Here is a 25,913-nt window from a genome sequence, read left to right on the forward strand (position 1 = left end):
ATGTAAAGAAATAATCTTCAAGTGCAATAGAAAATGAGAAGATAATTTGATATTTTAAACTTATATGGAAGGATTTTTTCAGGGGTGCCATTTTATTTGCCTTTGGGTGCTCATCTCCTTGTGATCTCGCCCACGTGAATGAATCCAGAGGCAGATATCACGTCTGTGTTCAGTAGTGCTGCAGAGAGGGACGTCGGGGCTTTCAGTTTCCTCCCCGACGTGGGAGAAGCAGCGTCAACGCCGTAGTAACGTCTGAAGCCGGGCGCACGCAGTCGGTGCATTAAACACTTATTACTCACACGTTATTGAACCGGATGCCACTGATGATTAGGGAGAATATCTGCGGTTGTGGAGATTAGAGGTCAAACAAATAAAAAGAGTATAGAGCTTCTTTATTCATTTATCTACAACCGTGGAGTCTCAGTTCCTTCCTTCCTTACTTATGATAAGAGATAGGAGGGTTATAGTTATTATATACCCGGCCCCACATGGGACCAGGATTCTCTTCTTCTGCCTTACTTACAAGACGACACGTATTCCTTAGAGGAGAATTGAGCCGCAGCAGAGAGGAGAGAATGAAACCTTCCCTCCTCTCTCTGACGCATGGTGCTAAGTAAACGATCTAAGGTGCTAGCCATAGTGCTGTAATTACACCACTTTGCTGAAATATTCTGATGTTCATAGTGCATGCTTGCTTAGATCAATTTAAATCAACATAATATATTGCCATTGCTTCCATAATGCACTATAATGGTAATATCCCAAACCACATAGTTCCCCAAGAGTCTGCTTTGGTGCAATGCTTTAGCAAGATGCTTATTCTGATTGAACATATTTTAGAGATAACTATAAAAACTCATTTTGTATCCAGTATAAATCACAGGGTTTGAAGTATTTTTTAAGAATAACATTTTTATTTTACTCTGTACAAAGCCCCCCCCCCCCACAGCTGTATGTAATATTTTTTTAGAAACACAACTAGTGGAGATAGTTTTAATTAAATAATAAAGGTTTCTTTTGTTGTAGCTGGACACAAGTGTGTATAACTGTGCAAACCTTGCTGTATACAGTGGACCCCCCCCCCCCTCTTGCTAATTTAATGTTATTTAATGTTAACGTGGTTTCCGACGGAGCAAGTTCTGTTGGTGGAAGCGATACTACTCTTTCTGACAACTTTATATATCAGTTCGCCCAACTGGTCTTGGAGTTTATAGATTTTTTATGTGTAAATTTGGGGCTCCAGAGAACAAATTTATTGCAATGTTAATTATCTTTTATTTTTTTAATTTGTTATTTTTGCTTTATGTTGTTTTTCCTCTATGATAATCAAACATGTACTGTACCAGGACTCTGTGCTATACTATAACTTGTTTTAAAGAATTGTGCAAATATGTGAAAATTGTTTCTTTTTTTGTAAATCTGTTGTAGACATTAAAACAAGCTAAGAATACCTCACATCTTCACACACCACGTGTCCGTTGCCTTTATCATTAAAGCCCGTTTGGAGACATCAGATACAGTCAGTCATCCCGTTTCTGGTGCCAACACCCTTTATCTGTCTACTGTTTATTCATTGTTCAGTGTCCATTTGTTCAATAAATACTTTCAATTTGTGTTTGGATTTTTACTTTTCAACTCTTTGGATCGCTGGAATACTCACAAACAAACCCAAATCTAAAACCGGATGTGTAGAGCTGCTACTTGTGATGATTTTCATCATTGATTATTCTGCAGATTATTTTCTAGATGAATCGTTTGGTTTGTAAAATGTCAGAGAATAGTCCAAGATGAGCTCTTTATATGACTTGTTGTGTCGGTCAAAAGCCCAAAGGTATCCGCTTTAATGTGATCTAACACAGAGACACATTTGAGAGGCTGAAGACAGCACTTTCTGCCGGTTATTGTTCTGTCTCACTCATGGTTAAGGTTCTGAAAAGTGTGCTTCCGATGTGAAGCGTTGTGATGATGGCCGACTTCCCCCACCAGCTGAGAGACAAACACCATCTCCACTTGATTCACTGCAGTCACCGCAGACGCATGGACCTCCAAGATCCAACAGAAAGCTCATGTCCTGATCAGGCCTCCTTCAGAAACCGTGCAGGAGGTAAGAGCAGGATTACATTAAAGTGCAAGTACCTCAAAATTGTAATTACGCACAATAAGTACATTTACCGCACCGTTGTGACGAAAAGAGAGCTGAGCCAGAAGGCAAAGCTCTCGATCTACCGGTCGATCTTCGTTCCTCCCCTCACCTATGGTCATGAAGGGTCATGACCGAAAGAACAAGATCACGGGTACAAGCGGCCGAAATGTGTTTTCTCAGACGGGTGGCGTCTCCCTTAGAGATAGGGTGAGAAGCTCAGTCATCAGGAGAGACTCGGCAGTAGAGCCGCTGCTCCTTTACGTTGAAAGGAGCCAGTTGAGGTGGTTCATCTAGTAAGGAGCCACCTGGGCGCCTCCCTAGGGAGGTGTTCCAGGCACGTCCAGCTGGGAGGAGACCCCGGGGAAGACCCAGGACTCGGTGGAGAGATTATATCTCCTCACTGGGAACGCCTCGGGATCCCCCAGTCAGAGCTGGAGGATGTGGCCCGGAGAAGGGAAGATTGGGGTTCCTTACTGGAGCTGCTGCCCCCGCGACCCGAGCCCGGATAAGCGGTAGACAATGGATGGATGGATGGAAGTACATTTACTCGGTTACTGTCCGTCACTGCCTTTAAGTCCAGTTCAACCAGTACTCTTATGCTGGAATAATATTAATTAAGAATATGTATCGTGAGCATAATGCAAACAAATATACAAATGCTCAGCATGAAAGGGCCACAACAGATCCGCACAATGCAGAACCCTACTCAAAGCTGTACTTGTGCTTATCGTGCGCTAACAATATCGCAATGTGTCAAAATACCAAAACCAGAATCTGAATCCGGTTTATTGCCAAGTAAGTTTTAACACACAAGGAAATTGGTGTATCGGTGCATATCAAATACATCTAATAATATAGAATATAAATATACAAATATTGAAAGAATACTGTTTAAACATTAAGTACAATGTAACGGTTTAAAAAGAGGCAAATGTTCTCAGTATTAGGAGTAAAATGAACGATGATCATCCTTCAGTTTGCCTTGGACAAGTGTTGAGTGTGTGTTGTGTGTGTGTATAATATATACAACATATATATATTGTATAATATGTATACTTGCTATATTATAGAAAGCACAAACAAAGGTTTGACTGCAAACAAAGTACAGAACAGCAACTTTATTTAAATTAAGTACAATAGGTGTTATAAGGAATATTAGTTTAGTACAGAGGTCTTCAACAGGGGGTCCGCGACCCCTAGGGGGTCCGCGGAGGTACTGCAGGGGGGGTCACAACTATTTATTTCCCACAAATTCAAATGTCTTTAAATACACATGAACAAGCGGATAAATGGAGGCAGAAGACGTTATCTTTCTGTCAGCAACGCACACATTCAGTGTTAATTGAATAGCTTAGTATTAAATGCACAATAACAGGGTAGCTATGTGTATACATGGCACTAGGTCCAGTTTAATATAAAACACTATTGTATGCAATATATAGAGTAGGGGGTCCCTGCTCCATCAGTTTGGGGGTCCTTGGCCTGAAAAACGTTGAAGGTTTAGCAGATGCAAATCTCGCCCGCTGCATCTGATGGAATAACAAACATAACATTATCAGCAAGATCAAATGTCATCACTGACATCACAGTTTCATGTCTTACAATAAAAAAGAATGACCATTTAACACCCTAGTAAAGTAGAAGGTAAGTAGAAACTGTACTGAACTGCAGCCTGGCTGAAATGAGGAGTTACACCACATGGTGTCGCTGTTGTTCTCTGAATAAACTTCACGTGGAGCTGAACCAGCTGTTCACACCAAGGAGGTTATAGATGTCTCAGCCCTCAACTCAGCTAAATGGGTGATAAAATACCCAGACTGTAGCCATTACTGTAGACTGCATTCCTACTCAATGTTATAATTATCCCACTGCAGAAAGTGTTAATTATTCCACACCACCATGATACACACCCACTATCACGCTCCACACATACACATTATGTTGAAGCATACTCTTTGATGGATGAGACACAAGATAACTTTGACACTGCGTCAGTTTCAGTCAGAACATTATCCTGTGTTTGTTAAGGATGCATGACAAACACGGTACATTTACTCAAGTAAAGTACTTAATGACAAATGTGAGGTGCTTGCTACTTTACTTGAGTATTTATATGTTCTATGTTCTGCGAGGCAAATATTGTACTCTTTATATACAATACAAAATATAATTGAATAATAATGTAAATAAGGTTTTACTGATCCTCAGGGGAGAATTCAAAAGCTACACACCAGTATGTAAAGTAATATATAAAAGATATAAATAAATAAAAAGAAGCCCTACATTTACCAGCTGCAACATTAAAGTGATGAACATTAATGCATCATTAATTATAATTCAATAATATATATTATTCTGAAATGGCCATAATGAGTACTTTTACTTTATTTATTTATTTTCAATGCAGGACTTTTACTTGTAACAGATGTTTTCCACAGTGGTGTTGCTTCTCCCACCACTGTATATAAATAAAGTTGTGTTATTTTGTGCCCTCTGTTTGACCGTAATGATCTGTATACATCAGAAGATAGAGACGGTAACATGTTATGGCTGGATACCAAAGGAGCGTCTGTATTTTGAGCCTTTACGTCCCGCCCCCAAATGTTTGTTTTGTCCAATCGTTTTGTACCCGTATGCACCCTGGTCGATGCTGCCTTTTTACTGCTCGTAAATTCTTCATTTTGAAATCGTAAACAATAAACTAGGATTCAAGCATCGCTGTGAACAAAAACTGAGATGGTGCTTAAAATAATTAAAGCATATAACGTGTGTTGTTATACGTATACGTTATAACATCGTCATATTGATCTTTTTAAGGCATCTTCTGTGGGGTTTCAGTCGTGAATTCAAATATTTCCTATAGAGCGCGAATGCATCGCCTGTTTCTAACGTCCACAATGGTGACGTTTACCATATCATGATGGCGGTAGCCTGGACTATTTTGAATTCCGTCCCGCTTTTCGAAGTTTACATTAAGTCTAGTCAGTAAAATGTCTTATTATTCTGGATATAACACACGATAAGTGAACCTCTATCATGGATTCCGTCTTGGGGACTGATTTGACGCTCCCCGTTGACATCAACGGAAGGTAAATTCACCAACAATAGCTAGCGAGCTAACGCTAGCATATAAGAGTACGTTATAGCTAACCCAATAATCCAAACTAGTTACCGCTGCACAGGCCCTGACTAATAACTGGAACAACACCGAAGCGCTCAAGTTGTCATGTCTTTGGTTTAACGTGAAGGTGTGCTACCAGTAATTAGCCACATACATACATCTTGTGTATAGTTTTTAAACGTTATTTAAACGTATTAGAAATTGCTCTTGTGTATTTGTTTCTGGTGGTAACGTTAAGTTAGTAGGTCGTCTGACGTTTGGGTTATTACACATATCACATTTATCTGTACAATTTCACATTTTACATATTGTTGACAGATTAGAGTTAGCTACGAAGTGAAGTTTAGCATCTTTGACTGACTAACAATCGTTAACGCTGTGTTGTGTTTTGCTTTCTTTATTACTGTGTGGTAGGTGCACTGCATTGTACTCATGCTACTGTATTCTTGTGTTTATGCCTATATGTTTACATGTTGTCTTTACATGTAAAGCATTTTGAGTTGACGTGTATAAATGTGCCAGCTTTTTATAAATAAAATGGCTATTTTCTTAACGTTAATGGGGAAACATAATTACCAATGCACAACATTTTGATATTTCTTTTTCAAAGTGAGAAAACGCTCTGCAAAAAAAAAAAATCAATAATAAATCAATTTCGTGCTGCTAGTTTCACTCAACCAAATGTAATATCTGGAGACGAAAACCAAGATAATAAACCCAAAGTGCAACAGAAACATGGGTGCAGAGAGTCTGGCATGTGCAGTTACTACTGTAATAAAGAGTGTTGCTGTGATATCACTGATGGGGAGGTCTCTCTATGACCTGTCATGCAGAGAGTGAAAGAAAGAGGAACTTATCAGTGTCAGCGGGGTGCAGGCTGAAGCAGGACGTCTCCCTCTCTGTGCAAAATGTGGAGTAACATGTCATACTTGTTTTGTCTCCCCGCGTGCTCTCCTTGACGTGAGAGAAGAGTGTGACTGTGGTAGGTGAATTGTGCATTATTTGCTCTGCTCCTCTTGCAGGATAGTGTTTGCTGAATACAGCTCGTCTGTAGATCTTTCCAGTTCTAGCATGTGATGTGTTAAAGTGTGTGTCCTTGGTGTTTTAAATGACCTAGCCCTGCTGTGTTCTGTGTAGAAGCAGTCATCCAGGTGGTAAACGTGCCTCAGTAATCCAAGATGTTAGCTGATACGTGTGGTGTGAATTACTTATTCGGTAATTCTGAAAGCTGATTCCCTTTTTAGTTAAAACAATAAAATGTCTTTGCGTGCTGTTAGTTGCCTCAATTGTTGTTGTTCCCCATTACCTACTGTAAGTGATATGGTTGTGAGTTTAGCAGTTTCCATGTTTGTCACTAGCATTTGAACTTAAAAAAAAAGAAGAAGAGGAAGTCACTGTTTACAGGCTTTTACATTGTTTCCACTGTGTGCCGTACAAATGCAGCGTTTTACCGACACCAACGTGCTTTAATGTCATCTATTCTTTTCTGAAAGTTTATGGTTTCTATGGAAGTTGTTTCACATGTTAGTTTGGGGCTTTGACTCTTATCGTGGCTCTCGCTGCAGAGTGCTTCCTCTCCATGAACACAGGAAGAGGTTGCTAAGCATGTGAAACCTCACTGATGCAATTATTTGTCAACACGTATTTTACTGATCTTCAGAGGATTATTGCTCTCCTGCTGCTCATACGTTACATGTTGTATTGTTTCATGTTGTGTCACAGGGAATATGGGACCATTTTGACTTGATCAGTATCAAAAAGCCTCATTTTATTCAATGTTGTAAAAGTAAAATTTCATTTGTCACTGTAGCGTCTCCACTGTTATGTACTTGGTGGTGCTGCATGTTGGTTAACTTTGAAGTGTTTGCTGTGTGGCAGAGCAAAACAAAGATGGGGAAGAAAAGCAGCGTCATTATGGTTTATTGTTGCAGCCTGACGGAGGCTTTAAATGAAGTGTAATTACAGCTGGATATTCAGAGTCACTGAAAGTCTAGAACAGGAATAAAATGAATTAATTTAAGAGTTAAATTAATCTGACGCATCACATTTCTATAGAAATACAAACATTTCATTTATCCTCCAATAATAATTTTTTAAAATAATAAGTAGAATATATTTTTTAATTGTTATGATTCTTAGCTAAAGCACAATCTGATAAACTCTATATACAAAGAACATAAAACATCAATATGTAGACATGTAATATCAACATGTCATACAAACATGTGCGGAGGAATATAGCAGAGCAGCGGCTGTGCTTCCCCTGCGGCGGGAGGTATGGGAAGTAGTTATGCAATGCTGAACATTATATATTATTAGACATAAGGTTCAAGGTTGTGGGACATGATCTTGCACCCAAATAATTCATGTTTTTGTTAATGCAAATAATTTACCTCTTTAAAACCACATTTAATCAACGTAATTATTAAATGAGTAAGTAAAGTGTACATTTGTGTTGGGGCAGTGCTACCCCGGTTCCCTTTGTGTCATTGTGACCCAGATGTGTGTTCCTGATGTTTGGTGCGATTGTACCGTGTCTGCGAGTGACGCCACTGTCCCATCACTGTGTGACGCTGATCAGAGCCACAGTAGGCTGCTTGTCTCCCAAAGAAAGCCTTCTCCGTCCACTGGTTCCTCTGCTTTCCTCTCCTCTTGTCTGTCTGTCTGTCTGTCTGTCTGTCTGTCTGTCTGTCTGAACATGAGAGCTTGGCTGCCACTGGCACATGGTCTTACACACACACACACACACACACACACACACACACACACACACACACACACACACACACACACACACACACACACACACTGAAAGGACGCTCTGCCAGAGTGGATGTAAATGAAGTCGAGAGTCATTCTTGAGCTATTTATGGATTGTTCTTGAGGCTCAATGGAACTGGCCAGCGTGAGTAATACATAAACATGGAGCTTTTGTATGTGTGTGTGTGTGTGTGTGTGTGTGTGTACAATGTCCAAGGATGGAGAGCAGAGTTTGCTTTAGTTACTGTGATTTTTTAAATGTAAATTGTGTTGTAGTGAAAATGCATCCGTGATCCCTTTGCATAATATTTGCAGTGACTCTGAATCGCTAACGAAATGTTTCTGTCCACAGCTGCAGACTGCCAGACTCCATAGATGCAGGAGAATACTCCTCAGACAGCATGACAGGTACAGTGAGACTTTCTTTTGTTCCCTTTTTGCTCCCTTGCTCAGGTTGTGTCTCCCTTGTGCATTAATTAGATCTGCTGTTGAGTCGTTGCTGTGACCTCCCACAGTTGTGTCCCCAAAGCTGAGATGAGGGATTAGCTGTATGATGTTAATTAGCTAATCCTATTTCTAATTAAACTCTTGTAGTGTGCCAACAATATACTCGGGGCTAGAACAACACATCCAAAACGAGTGCTTTCTAGATATAGGTCAGCATCTGTGGCTATCTGGCACATTGGTGGTGTAAAGCAGGCTGCAACTGAGGATTCTTTTCATTACATATTCATGTGCAGATCATAATTGGTCGATTGTTTAGTCTAATGAAATGTCAAAAGATGGTTTCCCCGAGCCCATGCAGACGTCACCGATTGCTTGTTTTGTTGCTAGATTCACAATTCTATATATTATAAAAAAGGGAAAAGCAACACATCGTCACATTAGAAGAGCCGGAGGGAACGTTTGGAGATCTGGATTGAAAAATGATTAATGATGGATTAATTATTTCAGCTCTCAAAGAGTGGTGTGATGAGCTTCTGTCCCTCAGAGGTGGCCTGAGGGACAGGTGGATATCGTGTTGACAGTTGTACCAAAACTTTAGACGAAATGAAAGAAAAACATAATATCAAATACATTTTTCTTGCTTTATTAGGAAGCTGCATTTAAGTGGCACTTTACAATCTGTGTTTTAAACAAAGCTTGTATTCTTAGTACTCGAGTTACTGCAGGGTTGTACTGACGCTTCCTCCTGTCTGAGGTCAGGGTGAGAAAACCTTATTTCAGCTGAACCCTCCCTGTTCTTCTCCCCCGACATACTTACAGTAAAGTGCACCAATAAAAGCAGTCATGGAAAGAGCAGGTTTGCAGAGTCCGCACTGAAAATAACCATAATTATACTTTAATAGTAGAAATGAGATCTAAGTGTAATGCTAGTTGTCAGATAGTAGATCCATGAATTAAGACTGAGTACATCTCATCTGTAGACGTCTTGATTCATGTTGACATTGAAGACACACGACAAGGACAAAAGCAACATCTCTGATTTAGCAATAAAAAGTACACGAGCGTGCGTGTCATCAAACTGTGGATCAGGAGTCGCTGTTGTGAAATGTGCTGACTCGTGTTACATGATCAGCTGTGGGCTGCCTTCAGCTGGTTTCAACATGGCCGCTCTCCAGAAGCTGTCTCACCTCTGATGCCTCGTCAGTAAAGAAGCTTTGTGCGTTCTCTCTGAAACAAACACATTCCTGTTGCAGGGATCTTTGTCTGCGCTGTAGAGAACATAGTGCAGGTGTAAACGTGACTCACTGTTGTTTTGCAGCTCCATCCTTCCCTGACAAGATGTCCCCGAGCAAAGCCCTCACCATGAAGGACTATGAGAATGTGAGTGATGTGTATCAAGTGGCATCATGTTTTGATGCAATGTTTGCAAAGTCTATGTCCTATAACATTAACTTCTGATAATGACTCGTATGTTAACGAAGTGTTGTTGTTGTTAATGCATCGAAACACTGAGCGTGTCAGCGTTACTCCACCTCAACAGACGGGGATAGTGATTCATTGAACGTGATCCTCACGCCACACTGACCATTTATGGAGATTTTGTGATGAAGTGTGTGTGTGTGTGTGTGTGTGTGTGTGTGTGTGTGTGTGTGTGTGTGTGTGTGTGTGTGTGTGTGTGTGTGTGTGTGTGTGTGTGTGTGTGTGTGTGTGTGTGTGTGTGTGTGTGTGTGTGTGTGGGATGAGGTGAAGCCTATATTTCAGCATGTGAGTGGAATGCGTGCTCAGATTTGTTGGCTCGTGCTGCCTTCATGATTAGAGGTTTTTACGGAGGGTCCAGACTTCTACCTCCTCCCTTTGACTGTCTACCCAACCCCCACCACCAGATGTATGCTGTTCTGAGCCTGCAGCACAATGATGCACAGTCCACTTCACACACAGTCACACTCAAACACACACGAGTAGGAAGGCCTTCATATTTAACATGGACCGCACACACGAGCCTTTCCTTCCATGTAAACACGCAGGTCCCACTTCACAGACCCAAATGATTTGTCCTAACCTTCATTTCTTATCATGTAATATAAGTAAAGGAAATGTTTGGCTTCGACAAAGACCGACATCATTTAATGCAACCTTTTCAATAAAATGTTATTTAATTATTTTCCTGTGCTTGTCAATCATCCTCAGCAAATCACAGCTCTGAAGAAGGAGAACTTTAACCTGAAGCTGCGCATTTACTTCATGGAGGAGCGCATGCAGCAGAAGTGTGACGACTCCACTGAGGACATTTTCAAAACGGTGTTGTATTTACTTTAGTATGCAAACATTCGTATTAAGTCTTTGTCATGTACGTGGCTCCTCAGAGTGACTCAGTGTTTCCTACGGGGACTAAAGATCCATCTTCACCACAACAGCAGCTGGACTTGGTTCAACCAAACAGCTGACTTTCCTTTTTTTAATAGTTTCTGTGAGTGAGACGTAAGCACACGGGAATCTGCTTCTCGTGTTTCCTATTGTCGTTTTGTTCTGCGATGAGTCCAGATGTGCTATAACGGACTGATCGTTGTCTGTTTACAGAACATTGAGCTGAAGGTGGAGTTGGAGTCAATGAAGAGAGACCTGGCAGAGAAACATGAACTGCTCGTCTCTGCATCGTGAGTTACCATTTGAAGAATTCAGACTTAGCTGGCAGGAAGATGTCATGGAAGTGTTTCTGAGCGCTAACTAATCTCCCCCGTCATGTTCCTCAGGAAAGCGCTGGAGAGTCTGGCTGGTCGAGAGTCAGGAGAACTCCAGCGTGTGAGAGAGCACGCTCAGAGAGACATGGGTGCACTGCGAGATGCATTCAGCAAGAGGATCGCTGACCTAGAGCAGGTGAGCAGAGTTACTTCCTGAAAGAAGTCATTTCCTGTTTACTCCCCATGTGGTCCAGGGTGCAGTACAGTAACAAGGTGTTCGGTGTTAAACAGACAGTTTAGTTTTTGTCTCACTTTGCCTCAATTTCAGTGTCTGCGAACGTCAGAGGGTGAGGTTAACAAGATGGCAGCCATCGCTGAGCAGGAGAAGCTGAAGAATATTAACATGGAGAAGCAGCTTCACGCCCTGGGACCACCGAGCACCTTCACCCCCGTCCCCCTCCCCGTCCAGGACCTGCAGCAGGCCCTGCAGGAGAAAGACAAGTAGGAACATCAAAGGAAAGCAGACATATTCTTCTTCTTTGTTTTCTGTATGTGTGTCTGAATGTTGTCTGTCGCTCACCTCAGTGTCATCGAGCAGCTGAAGATCACGTTGCAGGAGCAGGAAGCTGTGATCCTCCAGAAGCAAAGTGCTGACGCAGCTGAACCGTCAGCCGTTAAACAACTTTCTGATCTCATGGCCAAGAAAGATCTGGAACTTGAGGTACGACTTTCATATGTTGCTAAAAAATCTGTAACGTAGGAGCTTCCACTGTTTGATACGTTTAATATCATTACAAGTTCCAACATTTAAACCCAGTGTCTGTGCACAGGTGCAGGTAAAGGTTAGGCCACACTAACATTACTAGTAGTAACCCATCTGCAGAATTAGATTCCAGTGGTGGCTGCGTAGAATTGTTTCAGGTCCACCAGCTCCACAAATTACATTTATATAACTAAAAATGTATTTCAGCTGTAACACTATTACAGTAAATTACTTAAGTTGTAAAAGAATAATCAACACGTCATCACTTCATTTATTTATGTTGACAAAACTGACGAGTTCTATTCATATTTCAGAACCCTCAGTAGAAGCTGTGAAGTCATCAGGTGCAGCCGAGACTTGCTAATATATTAAATATGATATTAAAATACCTTCGACTGTGTGTTTCTCAGGGACTGAGGCACGAGCTCCGCAGAGAGGACAGAACCGCACCGGACCGGCAGGTTGGTGAAGTGGGGATTTCCAGCATGTAGCCTGAAGCCAAACACTAACTCTGTTAACTGCAGTGATGCAGACATTCCCAGTCCAACACTCACACATGGACACAGTTCATAACGTCCCGGCGCCGGCAGCTTCAGAGGATTGTCTTGTGTTGTTCTGTTGAACCACAGGAAATGTACTTTGGCATGTTTTATGTCCTCCGTGTGCCTCCTGGTGCACTTTTATTTCTGTGCTTCACTAAAGAGAAGTTCTCTCGTGTGCTGTGGGAGTCTTGGACTTTAACGGGTTGTCTAATGTTGGTTTCACAATAAGAAGCTGTTGCAGGAGTCACTACTGGTGCTCTGCCGGACATTACATTGATGTTTGTAACCTCTGGAATAATCTCTTCACTTCCCATACTCCTTTAAATGAAAGTATCTGGAAGTCATTCTTGTATCTCTATCCTCTGTAGCAGCTTTACATGCTGAAGGTGTGGGGCTGGATATTATGACACATATCCTGAGGCTGAGGGATTTTAATGTCTGATGGATGCTGGTTGTATTTCAAAGGCTTCTCTCTGCAAACTCTTCGTTGCTGCTATTCTGGGCCAGCTCTCCACCTCTCCTCAATGGGACTAACCTGGTTACATACAGGATAAGAGAGAAAGTGTCCATCTAAACATTATGCATGCAGGCTGTTGGTGAGAGTACTGTGACGTCGACGTTCAGAGTATGACGCTGTTGTTGGACAGGGACCATAGTTCCTCGTCAGGCCTTGACGTCTGGTCACGGTGTTAAGTCTGGATTACCGTGCTGTCTGGAGAGTTATTTATGTCCACCCTGCTTTGTTAAAAGGAACACAAATGTCATAACCTGTCAGTGTTTGTCAGATCTGGGTTAACTAAGTAATGTGCTGCGTCATGCATTGCAAAGGATTTTGAAAGATTGGGGACAGCGTGTCTACCAGGGATGCTTTGGTGGACCCAGAGTGAGGTGTAATGGAATGTGATCGCCAGAAAACACCTCGTCTAATCTTAAAGGGCTTTTATTTAGCTGTACTGCCAGTGAGGACAGGGACTGTAAGAGTGACTGACTGCTTCCACCTTCACCAGTCCCCTGGAGAAGCACCTGCACAGGGCTGATGTTCATACTTGATCTGGTGTCTGTGAGGAGGTTTTCTAGAGGGGGTCTGGCAGTGGCCATAACACAGATCACTGCAGCGGTCCTAGAGGATTTGATCTGATTGAATGTGTAGGGGAGAGTGGAATAGAGGCGGGAGCAGGGATTATCAACGGCTTAGGGCTTATACTGCTCCGCACTCGTCATTCTCCTCTGTGCTTCTCTTGCTGATGCATTGAGGGGAAATGATAGATGGCTATTCCATGGTTGGCAGGCTGATGACCATTAGGTCCCAGGACAGTTTGTGTGTCAGTGAGAGGCTTTTTGGACTCGTTCTCAGTGGGTGAATCTGGAATCTAAAGGTGCCATGAGGGACCCGTGTCGCATATGTAGCGTTCGTCTGGTGGGAAGCCAGTGTCGCTGGATCTTCAGCTCATCAGCACAGAGGAAGCTACAAGTCATCTTGTCCCATGTGCTGGGCTGGGAGGTGACTCGTGATGGTCGCGGGGAGTTCCTCTGTGGGAAGTGTGTGTTCCAGTTGGAGAAGGTGGTGCAATGTGATGTTAACATCAGCCAGCTGCAGGATGAACACACCAGTCAGATCCAGAAGCTGCAGGCGGAGAAAGACCACCTGATCCAGTGCATCATCCACGTCTACAACAAAAACAACCAAGCCTGTAGCAAGACTCCACTCAGGCCCTCGGGGGTGGGCAGCCCCGATGACGAGCCTACAGGTTGGCTGGCCTCTGAAGGACAGCTGTTCAGGGAGAGTGGAAATGGTCATTTGGAGAATCGCATGAGAAGGTGCGTGAGTCTGGATCGCATTGTTAGTAAAGGAGCATTCCCAGGACGCTCCAGCCTCAAGAGCAGCAGGATGGGCTCAGCGACGGGGCTCGATGGCTCTGCGAAGAGCTTGGGTCTGCGAGGCACACGCCTCCGTTCGCAGAGCATGTACCTGGACCTGATCCAACGCAAAGGCACGCTGCCCAGACCTGCTGTTAAAGATCGCTCCACATCCCTGCAGTCCCTCAACTTTTCCTCAGACACCCCTCCGGACCCTCCACCCAAACTAAAACCCAGAGAGCCAAAGGCGTTTGTTGCCAGACGTGGTGTCACTAATGACTGCGGAGGAAAAGTTCAAGCCAGAGCGCTGCACTGCAGTTCCTCGTGTCAGCCTTCTGTGATCTCTCACCTGATCCAGCTCCTGCGCTGCATCTCCAGGCAACACTTGTCTGCCCCTGCGGGGAGTCGCATCCCCGTCCTGAGGAGATCAAACACTCTCAACCCCCGAGCCAAGCGCAGACACAGAGAGGCAGAGTGGAAGTCTCTGCATGACCTTACAGAGGAATATGATGATGAATACACTCCCGTCAGAGTGGTGAAGGTAGTTCATGGGTCCCACGGGTCCTTGAAATCCTTAAAAGTTTGTGAATTTGAGGGGCAACATCAAGGCCTTGAAATGATAAATAGACATGGGTCATTGGAAGTGTTTGAACTCATATATTTCTGTAAGAATATAAGTAGAAGTGTATTTACTTAATGTTCGTAAATAAGCTAGTAATAGGACACGCCTGACTCAATGCCGTGGTCCTTGAATTTGAGGGAATTGGGCCTGGAAAGTCTTTGAATTTGATGTTAACGAAGGTGTTGGAACGAGCTGCGACAGACAACAGCGTCACTGCTTAACCTTGCTGGTATTAATACATTTTTAATACCGTTCTATGTGTTCTCTGGATTTTGCAGAGTGATGTCAGGCGAGTGGAGTCCTGCAATAAGCTGCTGTCTGAAAAGCTCACCCAGACAAAAAGCACCAACGACAACCTGACTAAAACACTGGAGGATACCCAGAATCAAAACAAGGTACATGGAGACGACATTAGATATTCCTGCATTAGCCTGAGAAGTTTCCTTGTGTAAGTTAACTTCTTTGTGCAAACAGTCCCTGTTAGGGCAGCTGGAGGAGAAGGACAATGAACTCAACTCTGAGAAGAAAAATGGTCTAAAGCGAGACAAAACCATCCAGGGCTTTACGCAGGTTTTAAAAGAAAAGGAGAAAGAGGTAAGTTTCATACTATTATTACCACAGTTTATTTACTATGGGGGTCATAACAGTTGTTAACTGTAAGAAGACTTCACCAACCCGTCTCTTGCTCTGCGTCGCACAGATCGCAGAGCTGTGTCATGAGATCGAGGACAGAGACGACGCTTTGGCGAAGGCGAGAGAAGCAGCACATAAAGCCCAACTGCAGAAATACCAGGTAAGTCCTGCACCTTTCTATAGAGCGCCAACCCTGTGTGTTCCTGTACGTTCACACATTATATTACTCATTTATCCCTCAGGGAGTGGAGGAGCACCAAAATCTATTAATGACCAAGCAGACAGAGCTCGCCCAACTCCAGGGGGAACACCACGCCAAGGTGCTGGAGGCCCAAAAGCTGCAGCGCGGCCTGGACAGGAAGGAGCAAGAGCTGGCCGACTTGCAACAGGCGAAGGACCAGCTGGAGGTGGAACTGGAGGACATGCAACAGCAGAAGAAGAAGGGAGACAAGGCCCTGAATGTAAGCATCCATCAGCCATTTTAAATCCTCTCTTCTGTCCGAATGCAGGATTTTGTGTGACAGTATTATCACTCCCCCCCCCCCTGCAGGATCTGAACAATCAGCTCAAAAAGCTGAGTGGTGAGATCGGCGACAGGGAGAGTGCTCTGCAGCAGCAGTACCAGGAGCTGTTGGATCAAACCAAAAGAAAAGTGCAGGCCCATGAAGTCACCATCCAGCGGCTCACATCCACTCTGTCCGATAAAGAGCAGCAGCTGCAGGTGACACAGCAGCGTTAACATACACAGACAGATTCTGGACCATTGTAAGATCTAATGCTTTCAGATAGTTGGCGGTTTACGTTGTTTGTTTCTGTGTTCACCAGGAGTACATAAACATGGTCAGAGACTTTGAGCAAAGCAAAAGTCCAGGAGGAAACGATAATGTGCTTTCCAAGCTGCGGCAAAGGCTGAAAGAAAAGGAGAAGGCTCTGGAGGTGCGCATTCCTTCTGTGTAATCTTCTCACCACAGCAACTATAATTAGATTCTGACGTTGTTCTGTTTGCTCTCTCACAGCAAGCGCTGGATGAGAAGTTTGCTGCAATTGAGGAGAAAGACAATGAGATACACCAGCTGCAGCTGTCTCTGAGGGAGAAGGAGAGAGACCTGGATCGGCTCAATAACTTGCTCTCTCACAACGAGGAAACCATCAATGTAAGAAGCATCGACCATGTTTGAGATATCAGAAACTAGCAGTAATCTGTCATGCAATAGATTTTTGGGAGTTTGGACTTCAATGCATCTTTCTGCTCAACCCTCTCCTTCCAGAGTTTTGACAGTCTGATCAAGGAGAAGGACGTGGAGCTGCAGCATCTTGTAAACACACTGAAGAACCTGCAGAGAGCCAAACAAGATGTAGAAGATAACCTGAACAGATCTCTGAGGGAGAAGGACTCCATCATCAGCCAGCTCCAGCTCTCCCTGGAGGGCAAGACCAAAGATATGGAGGTTGGTTGAAACCCCCCTCTGCTGTATTTTCACCATTCTGACCCGGGGAGTTCACACAATCTCCTATTTACATCTGTCAACCTTTGTTTGTAGGAAATGGCCGCATCAATGCTAAACCAGTCGCAGACTAATGCCCGGGACCTTGCTGAACAGATGGGCCAGAGGTTAAAGGTCACGGAGGCGATGTTGGCTGAGGCTGTGAAGGCCAGGGGAAGGCTGGTTGCTGACAATGAGAGCGCTGTGGAAGGACTGCTGGCTACAATCAGCAGCAAGGACCAGCTGCTCAAGGTCAACATCGATCACCAAAACATTGTCAATGACTTCAGCGGTTTACCTCCGAGAGACTTTGTCTTTGTAGCAACAAATAGGGACAGAATTAAGAAAAGGAAACAATAGCAATGAGAATAAAGTAACTAGTTCGTCATTTTAAATAAAGCAAATGAGAGAAGTAACATATGGATTATAAATTCTTTACACTTTTATTAAGGATTAACCTCCTTCATTTCCAGATGAATGGTTTATAAAAGTCTTTAAATGATTAGTTTCCGTCTGAAACTCAAAGAGAAAAGCAGGAAATCTCCATATTTGAGAAACTTTGCCATTTTTGTGTAAATGCTGATAATCGCTGCAGCTCTACATTATACACGCATACAATGTGCATTTCATTTACTTTGACAGATCTACAAAAATGTAGAAAAAAACCATCAGCGCCGCTCATTACTTTGATCTGTTCCTCCGTCTCCAGGAGTCTGCAGAGCACTACAACCGCATGCTTTCTGAGCGCACTCAAGAGATCCAGGATCTGCGGAGGCAGCTGTCTGACAGGCAGCAGAAACTGGCCTCCGCCGAGAGGCAAAGCTCCACGACAGCCCAGGAGAGTTATTCAGACACGGCAGAGCTCAGAGCCCTGCTTGTTGAAAAAGACAGCGTCATCAACGTAAGTTCCTCTGGGATACGCTCACTCAGCTGAAACATGTGCTTCACTTCCTGACAAGGAGAGGAAATGAAAACTCCTCCATTCTGACGACAGATGACTTGCTTAAGGGAATCAGTTGTACATGTTTGAGTGCGCTAACTTGATATGTTTGCATGTGTGCAGAAGCTTCTGCAGCGAGGTCAGGAGAGGGACCAGTTCCTGACTGAGATGAGGCAGAAGGACGAGCCGGATCATGTGTTGGAGCTCAGACAAACTATCCAGATCATGCAGGAGAAGATGGAGGAGAGGGAAGGTGAGGCCTTCACAGATCCTCATCGATGTTTTATTAGTTACAGTACATGTCGGTCCTACATTTGATTCTATTTTGTCTTCACTGAAGCTGAAGTGTCCCGGAGGAACAGTGAGGATAATGTGGAGAACATTCTGCTCTCCAAGAAGACGGTCGTGGTCCTGAAGAAGGAGCTTGCACAGAAAACGGAGGCTCTGAATAAAGCACTGAAGAGGGAGAATGAACTGAAGGTCTGTCGGTTATAAGCATTTCACATCATCACAGCATGGAGACACTTGCTAACGGGAGTATTTTTGTGCAATCCTTTCATTTTCTCGATATCCAGATTTCGTTGGCAGAGCTACAGTCTTTGCTGTCTGAGCTGAAGGGTCGTAACGAAGGTCAGGCTGCTAATGTTGAGTCCCTGACTGCCACTCTGGAGACCAAGGATGAGATCATTGATGTAAGGTTCCTCCGTTCACACAGTCAAACTCTTGTCACTCCATGAAACTCCCCGCAGCTTTTCTTGTGAACGCAGCAGTCTGTCTAAAGGTTCTCATGTTCTCTTTGAGCAGACTCTCCACCAGCGCCTCGGTCAGAGAGGGGACAGTCGGGCGGATCATACCCACGATCAGATCGCTTGCTCGGGCATGGAGAGATCCCTCCCGGGGCTCCCTCAGAGAGAGAGAACCCTGATTGGTGGAGATAGCCAGCAAGAAGTAAACGCACTGTGAAACCTTTCTGCTGGATGAAATACCAGAAAACATATTTTACACATTAAGACTAATGCCCTTTCTGTCTCCTCAAGGCTTTGCCTAACCCTAGAGCCTTGCAACGGGAGCATGATGCTCTGAATAAAGCCCTGAGGGCCGAGCAGCAGCTCTACTCCAGCCTGGTCCGGACTGTAAAGGAGCAGGACAGGTGGGATAATGGCCACTGTTAGTAGCTGAGTCGCTGCAGTTATTTGAGCAGTAAACCTGACTCTCGATGTGTTTTTGCAGCGCCCAGCGTCTCCATGCTCTGCAGCTGGAGCTGACAGCAGTGCAACTCCTCAGGCAGCAGCTCGAGGAGAACATTAAAACTAATGAGGAGCTAAGGGACGACCTGGAGAGAGAGATACACAGAGCCAAACTCAGAGAAGGTGCAGTGCAAACACTGGGTGCAACATGAAAGAAAAGGAAAGAGCAGGTTCAGCAGTTAACTTGTTGGTAGTGTTAGGAAGCTGTAGCTCAGGGAGACTCGTATCTATAGGTCCTAGTGGAAACACACACACACACACACACACACACACACACACACCTGTCTTCTCTGTCCACTGTGTTTACTCTAATAATATCACCTGCTGACAGGCTCACGACCCCTCTTCTTCATCTGTCACTGTATTCAGCGTGCACACCTGCTCCTTCCACTTTATGTTCACTGCTCTTCATCACCTCCTCATCTGCATGTGTTGTCTGAGTTGCTACCTGTGTTCTCTGTCACTCCTTAACTGTAACCCCTCCTCACTGTCGAGTGTGTCTGTCCTTTTCTATATAAAGAAAGTGAATAAAGGCTGCTGTCGGCCGCTCCTCCTGTCTTTCACTGTTAACATGTCGCCTGCTTGTTTTCTCTGTCCCATTAAAACATCTGTTGATTGCATCGCCTCTAACGCCGCTCTGTTTCTTAATCCAACCATCTGTCACATGAGAGATTTCATTGCATAAGCATTTCATTACATAACAACTTTAAGAAAGGTTATACTGTCGTAGAATCAGAGTCCTACTGCAGAGCAGCTGCCCTGAAGTATATACTATTATCTTTCAACATTATTAAAGTCATGCACAGACAGCAACACATTTATGAGAGAATAAAGGCTTTAAACTCTGAATATTAGCCCCTCCCCCTGCTCTGTACTTGTTTATCTTTAAATACCTACCATGGCCCTGATACGCCGGCGTCGGGCACATCCTTTGAGATTGATTAAACGTGTCTCTGCACGCTCAGGTAGTCTTCTGAGCCAAATGACTGATCTGTGAGCGCTCGTGTGTGAGTGTGTCCCCCCCTGTCTGCAGAGAGCAGATGTATAAATAGGTCAGCTGTAAGTAACATGGTTCACATTCACACTGTATGCAAGATGGCTGCAGTAATTACCACAGAGCACATGTCAGTGCATGCTACATGTAGACCGACACTCACAGAAACATTATGTGTTCTTCTCTTTACACACTGCAGCGTTTTGTTTAATTCCACTTCTATCTTACCTTATTCAACTTACAATACAGGAGATTTGATATGAATTGAACAAACATGTCAAGATGCATCAAATGAAGATTACATTCATAAAGATGTACAGTGCAATTATGCATTGTTGGTATTTGTACCATTTGAGCCTGTAAATAAATGTAGTCACTATTTAAATGATAAAAAGTTAGATTTTGCACAGATACATACCATAAACTATGAATTATTCACTTTTATTTTCCTCCAGAGCTGCATGTCAATCAGTGCACAGTATCTTAATGCCTTTCACACGAGGTCACACACGGTCTTCACTACTAATGTTGCAGCATAACAATCATTGTTAATCCATGTTAAGTTGTAAACTTTCAGTGTGTGTGTGTGTGTGTGTGTGTGTGTGTGTGTGTGTGTGTGTGTGTGTGTGTGTAACCTTTGTTCATGTGTTCAGGTATAGACGTGACGGATCCTAAAGAACTGGAGAGCATGACACATCAGCTTGAAGATGCTCAGCGCTGGAATGCCTCTCTGCAGGCTCGATTAGGAGCCATACAGAGCCGGGGGGGAGGGGTCGGTGGGGCCAACGATGAAGGTAAGAATAGAAGAACAAACTCTTTGTTTCGGTAGACGGGAGTTGTTTTGTTACATGTGACTCTGGTGTTTTTCAGGCGACACTTTGACTTTGATTGGAGATCAGACTTCCTACATGAGTATCTGTGTGGAGGAGGTGCAGGGGGACAGCCCGTCTCTGCTCTCTGCACAGGAGCTCAGGCAGAAGGTGATTACAAAGAAGATCCACCAAAGTACGTAAAACAGGAAGTCAATCATGCAAATGGATAACAATGAGTCCGTCTGGGCCTTAGGTGCTGGAGCTGCAGGATTCGTGCAGCAGACTGCAGACTTTAAACACCGAGCTTCAGAACCGGCTGTCATTATTGGAGAAGTCCGACAAGGAAGTCAAAGACGTGGCCAGCAGTGGCCCCTTGAAACAGGTTAGAGGCCACAAAGGAGTTCTGCACATGGAGGAAGTTGTACTTGAAGTTGAGGCGTCAAAGTTCACTTCCTATAACGTAGACTAAAGGGAACCTTTCTGTCATTTATCAGTAAATGTTTGTACAGTATGTCCAACAAATACTCAATGAACCCTGTCATTGTGTAACACCCACCTGTATGAGCTCCTTTCTAACCTTAGAAGCTCTCCACCTTTGCTCTGTCCAGCCTGTTACTAATGTCTCTTTGCTTGTCTGTAGTAGAAGATCCTCGTGTTCTCCTTCACCTTTCCTAACCTCTCCCTGTTTTTTCTATCTCTGTGTCCCATGAAATGCTTCTCTTCGCCATTCCACATTAGACACGTCATACCATTCTGCTGTTGCTGTGCAGTGTTTTATGGATTCTGTTCCCCCATTATTAAGTTTTCTTTTACCGAGCCATGTGTCATACTCGCCTCCCATCCCATTACTGTAGCAGCTTGAGAAGACGCAGGAGGTGCCGCCTCACAGTAACGGGACACGTCACTCTGTTCTGCACAAAGAGAGTCAGACGGACATCAAACTAGGACAGGTATGAAGTAAATGATGAAGATCTTTTGAAGTATTTAAAGACACAATTTAATGTAAATACTATGAGGAATTCAATGTAACCAACATTTCTACTATCCCTTTGAAGATGGTGTCTGATATGAGTATGGACAGTGGCCTTGGCCAGAGTAGAGAGCACGCTCAGTCTGGCAACGCCACCTTGGACACTGGAGAGAAAGAGTCGAGGCCGAGGAACACGGATGTGATGGCACTTAAATCCCTGCTGACTCATTGTGGGGCCCCATCAGTCTCACACCTCAGGTGGGTCTTTTCTTCAGCTGGGTCCAGATCCAGCTCCTTACCTTCACTCTAAGAGTCACTAAACTAATCTAATGTCCCTCATTGCAGAGAGGAGCTGCTCAGACTTAGATCAGAAAATATGGAGCTGCGGGGTCTCCTGAAAGAACAAACATCCACGGAGTGTAAAGAGAAAGAGAGCACAGACGCCTCGGGGAACAGCAGCGATGGACAAGCTGAATTGAGAAAGAGCGTCGAAACACTGCAGGCCGAGTCAAAAGGTCACTGTAAGGTCATCAATCTGTCGAAGGACAAGGGGGAGAGGAACTCTAACGATGTGTGGGACGGGGTGACCCCGGTCACCACTGAGCTAAGTGTCAGCGGCACAGAGGGGACGGAGAGTTCACAAACTAAAGGCCAGTCACACAGCAAGAGTGCAAAGCAGCATGTCGCACGGCATGGGGTAAGTTTGGTATCGAGTGTGAAGAAACTGCATTACTTTCTGCATCAAGTCTGTTTGGAGTGGAGCTATATGAGACACTTAGTCAGCGTATTACCTGCAGCAGAGGGTGGTCTGCACACCTGCAGTAGAGGGTGGTCTGCTCACCTGCTGTAGAGGGTGGTCTGCACAACAGCAGCAGAGGGTGGTCTGCACACCTGCAGTAGTGGGTGGTCTGCTCACCTGCTGTAGAGGGTGGTCTGCACAACAGCAGCAGAGGGTGGTCTGCACACCTGCAGTAGTGGGTGGTCTGCTCACCTGCTGTAGAGGGTGGTCTGCACACCTGCAGTAGAGGGTGGTCTGCACACCTGCAGTAGTGGGTGGTCTGCTCACCTGCAGTAGTGGGTGGTCTGCTCACCTGCTGTAGAGGGTGGTCTGCACACCTGCAGCAGAGGGTGGTCTGCACACCTGCAGCAGAGGGTGGTCTGCACAACAGCAGCAGAGGGTGGTCTGCACACCTGCAGTAGTGGGTGGTCTGCTCACCTGCTGTAGAGGGTGGTCTGCACACCTGCAGCAGAGGGTGGTCTGCACACCTGCAGCAGAGGGTGGTCTGCACACCTGCAGCAGAGGGTGGTCTGCACACCTGCAGTAGTGGGTGGTCTGCTCACCTGCTGTAGAGGGTGGTCTGCACACCTGCAGCAGAGGGTGGTCTGCACAACAGCAGCAGAGGGTGGTCTGCACACCTGCAGTAGTGGGTGGTCTGCTCACCTGCTGTAGAGGGTGGTCTGCACACCTGCAGCAGAGGGTGGTCTGCACAACAGCAGCAGAGGGTGGTCTGCACACCTGCAGTAGTGGGTGGTCTGCTCACCTGCTGTAGAGGGTGGTCTGCACACCTGCAGCAGAGGGTGGTCTGCACACCTGCAGCAGAGGGTGGTCTGCACACCTGCAGTAGAGAGATCACGGCTTCTGTGCTGGTACTTCTGTCTGCCGACCGCCATCTGCTGTAGGTAATACGCAGACTATGCATAAGTACCTCATACAATCCCACTTCAAACAATCCGAACTGTCCCTTTAATATCTGTTTTATTTGTTTCAATTGTAGGATGGTGTTAAATCTCGCCTGCCGGTCCCTGTGAGGCTGAGAGTGGAGGCCAGCAGCAGCCGGTCTGTGAGCTCTGACCATCTTAAAACTGATGCTCTTCAGCACCTTCACCTGGATGCTGTATACGGGTCTGAGCAGCAGCTGCATGGAGACTCAGACTCCCACATGTCACCCCAGCACAGCACTTCCCCTTCTTCCACTTTCAGATACGCACATCGTATCGTCAGTCCAGTGGCGTCGGACAAAGGCTCTGAAGCTGGAACAACACTGGATCACACCCAGGCCGACTCTGCTCTCTTCACTCAGCTGGAGCTCCTCCACCAGGAGTGTCAGGAGAAAGAGACCCTGATCAACAAGCTAAGTGAGCAGCTAGCTGATTGGGAGGAGCTCCACTCTCAGCTCCAGGAAAAGGACAGGCTCAATCACCAGTACGTGGAGGCTTTACAGGCTGCAGAATCCACCATCGCTTACCTGACCGCCTGCAGTCTGGACAGCCAGGGAGGATTTGGGTCGCACGCCAGTCCTGTGGGTTCAGATTCTGTTCTTTACAGCAGGTGCATGGAGCTGCAAAAAGCCCTACTGGAGAAGGAGGAGCTCAACAAGCAGCTTATAGAGCTTCTGAACATGGCAGAGAAAGCCATCGCCTCCACTGACGGCCAACAAAAGATTCCAGAAATCAGTGATTTATGTTTGAAGATAGAGATGGCCTTGCAGCAGGTGAACGCATCTTCAAATAGACAGAGTCCAAGAGGTGTTTTTGGAGGCACGGAGGACTCTCTGCAGGAGTTGCAACGTCACACAGACTCTTTGCAGGAGGCGCTGTGGCAGGAGAATAGACTTAATGCAGAGCTGCAGGAAAAACTGAGAGCTGCGGAGGCTGCTGCTCAACACGCCTACATCAGTGACCAGAATGGTAAATGTTCGAGGCAGACGGCAGCACAGTCACTTAAGGAGAAGGAGTCAAAGGGACGCCAATGGGCAGTGGGAAGTAGTGAGGTCAGTTTAAATCAGGAGATGACCAGAGTTCTGATGAACTGCCTCAGTGCAGCAGAGTCTGCCGTGGCCTCCTTGGCAGCTCACTGTACAAATCCCAGCTCCTTGTCTCCTGGTAGACCCTCACAGACCAGCACCGACCTGCGCATTACTTTAGACAAACTTCAGAGAGCCCTGCAGGAGAGGAAGGAACTGGGAGAGCCGACCCAGACAGGCGTCTATCAGTCCACTGCTTCAGCTGGAACAAAGGAACAGCTTCACCAAGAGCTCCATAACAACCTCTGCCACCTGTACAAGGTGTTCAGTGATCTCCACGAGAGAGTCTCTGAAGAAGAGCGGGGCTGTAGAGAGGAGAGCGAGGTCCACAGGACGGTGCTGGATGCAAAGGGATTACCTCCGAGTGTCCAGGTGCAACTGGAGACTCTGCACAAGGCCCTGAGGGAGAAGAAGAAAGCGTGTAAAAGCCTGGAGGAGAAACTGGCCACGGCTCTCACCTCCCCGGAAACTGCACGGAGAGGTGAGATAACATTCTTATTTCTTGTATTGCTTTCAAGGGTTTGAATTGTGCACGAGCAATTCAAATGTGTAATAATGTTTTGTTTCTGCAAAGTAGGACTGTACCGAATCATTTTTCAAATGAAGCTCTGAATGTGTCGTCACATTTATGACGTCGAATGTTGATTTGTAATTTGAACGTTAGCGTTGTGAAGCGTTGACGTGTTCGGTGCAGCCCTGCTTTGTATGTGTGAAGTTGTTGAACCTTGTTGTTAATCCAAATCGATCATGAACACCATGAAGGAGAGAGAAATGATTTCACCCTAACCCGACATGTATTGCCTCCACTGCCAGCTCTGGAGCAGGATGACAAAGGCGTGCAGGTGGATTTGCAGGACCTGGGTTACGAAACCAGTGGCAAGAGTGAGAACGATAGGGAAGAGAGCAGTAGCACAGGTAGCTGTTAGAGTGGACACTAATCTTCACTGTGGATAGCCTCTGTGTGTGTGCATGAGGAGGCTGTAACGCACTACATGTTTTCTGTCACTACTGTAACCTGGTATTTCTCTGCACTCTCAAATGGGCTGTCACTTTTGTTGCATTTAGGAATTCTTGCATGTTTTTGGGAACTCATTAA

General features: G+C 45.0%; 1 protein-coding gene across 1 annotated transcript in view; it reads left to right on the top strand.

Moving 5' to 3' along the window:
* The first annotated feature begins 5,068 nt into the window (after positions 1 to 5,068).
* The window catches only part of cdk5rap2 (CDK5 regulatory subunit associated protein 2), a 28,738-nt gene continuing 7,893 nt past the window's right edge, over positions 5,069 to 25,913 (top strand). The window contains 33 exon segments of the mRNA XM_029444690.1: positions 5,069 to 5,232; positions 8,377 to 8,432; positions 9,790 to 9,851; positions 10,659 to 10,769; positions 11,049 to 11,125; positions 11,222 to 11,345; positions 11,478 to 11,650; positions 11,735 to 11,870; positions 12,323 to 12,373; positions 15,212 to 15,328; positions 15,408 to 15,527; positions 15,634 to 15,726; positions 15,809 to 16,027; positions 16,117 to 16,287; positions 16,392 to 16,502; positions 16,583 to 16,720; positions 16,835 to 17,014; positions 17,108 to 17,302; positions 17,760 to 17,951; positions 18,114 to 18,243; positions 18,331 to 18,470; positions 18,566 to 18,682; positions 18,795 to 18,938; positions 19,028 to 19,140; positions 19,221 to 19,360; positions 20,885 to 21,025; positions 21,102 to 21,211; positions 21,297 to 21,425; positions 21,898 to 21,993; positions 22,099 to 22,271; positions 22,359 to 22,710; positions 23,789 to 25,298; positions 25,631 to 25,732. Coding sequence (XP_029300550.1) covers positions 5,180 to 5,232; positions 8,377 to 8,432; positions 9,790 to 9,851; positions 10,659 to 10,769; positions 11,049 to 11,125; positions 11,222 to 11,345; positions 11,478 to 11,650; positions 11,735 to 11,870; positions 12,323 to 12,373; positions 15,212 to 15,328; positions 15,408 to 15,527; positions 15,634 to 15,726; positions 15,809 to 16,027; positions 16,117 to 16,287; positions 16,392 to 16,502; positions 16,583 to 16,720; positions 16,835 to 17,014; positions 17,108 to 17,302; positions 17,760 to 17,951; positions 18,114 to 18,243; positions 18,331 to 18,470; positions 18,566 to 18,682; positions 18,795 to 18,938; positions 19,028 to 19,140; positions 19,221 to 19,360; positions 20,885 to 21,025; positions 21,102 to 21,211; positions 21,297 to 21,425; positions 21,898 to 21,993; positions 22,099 to 22,271; positions 22,359 to 22,710; positions 23,789 to 25,298; positions 25,631 to 25,732 — 5,776 coding nt within the window. The 5' untranslated portion in view covers positions 5,069 to 5,179.

This window comes from Cottoperca gobio, chromosome 12 (genome assembly GCF_900634415.1).
Source record: "Cottoperca gobio chromosome 12, fCotGob3.1, whole genome shotgun sequence".
NCBI classification, from domain to species: domain Eukaryota; kingdom Metazoa; phylum Chordata; class Actinopteri; order Perciformes; family Bovichtidae; genus Cottoperca; species Cottoperca gobio.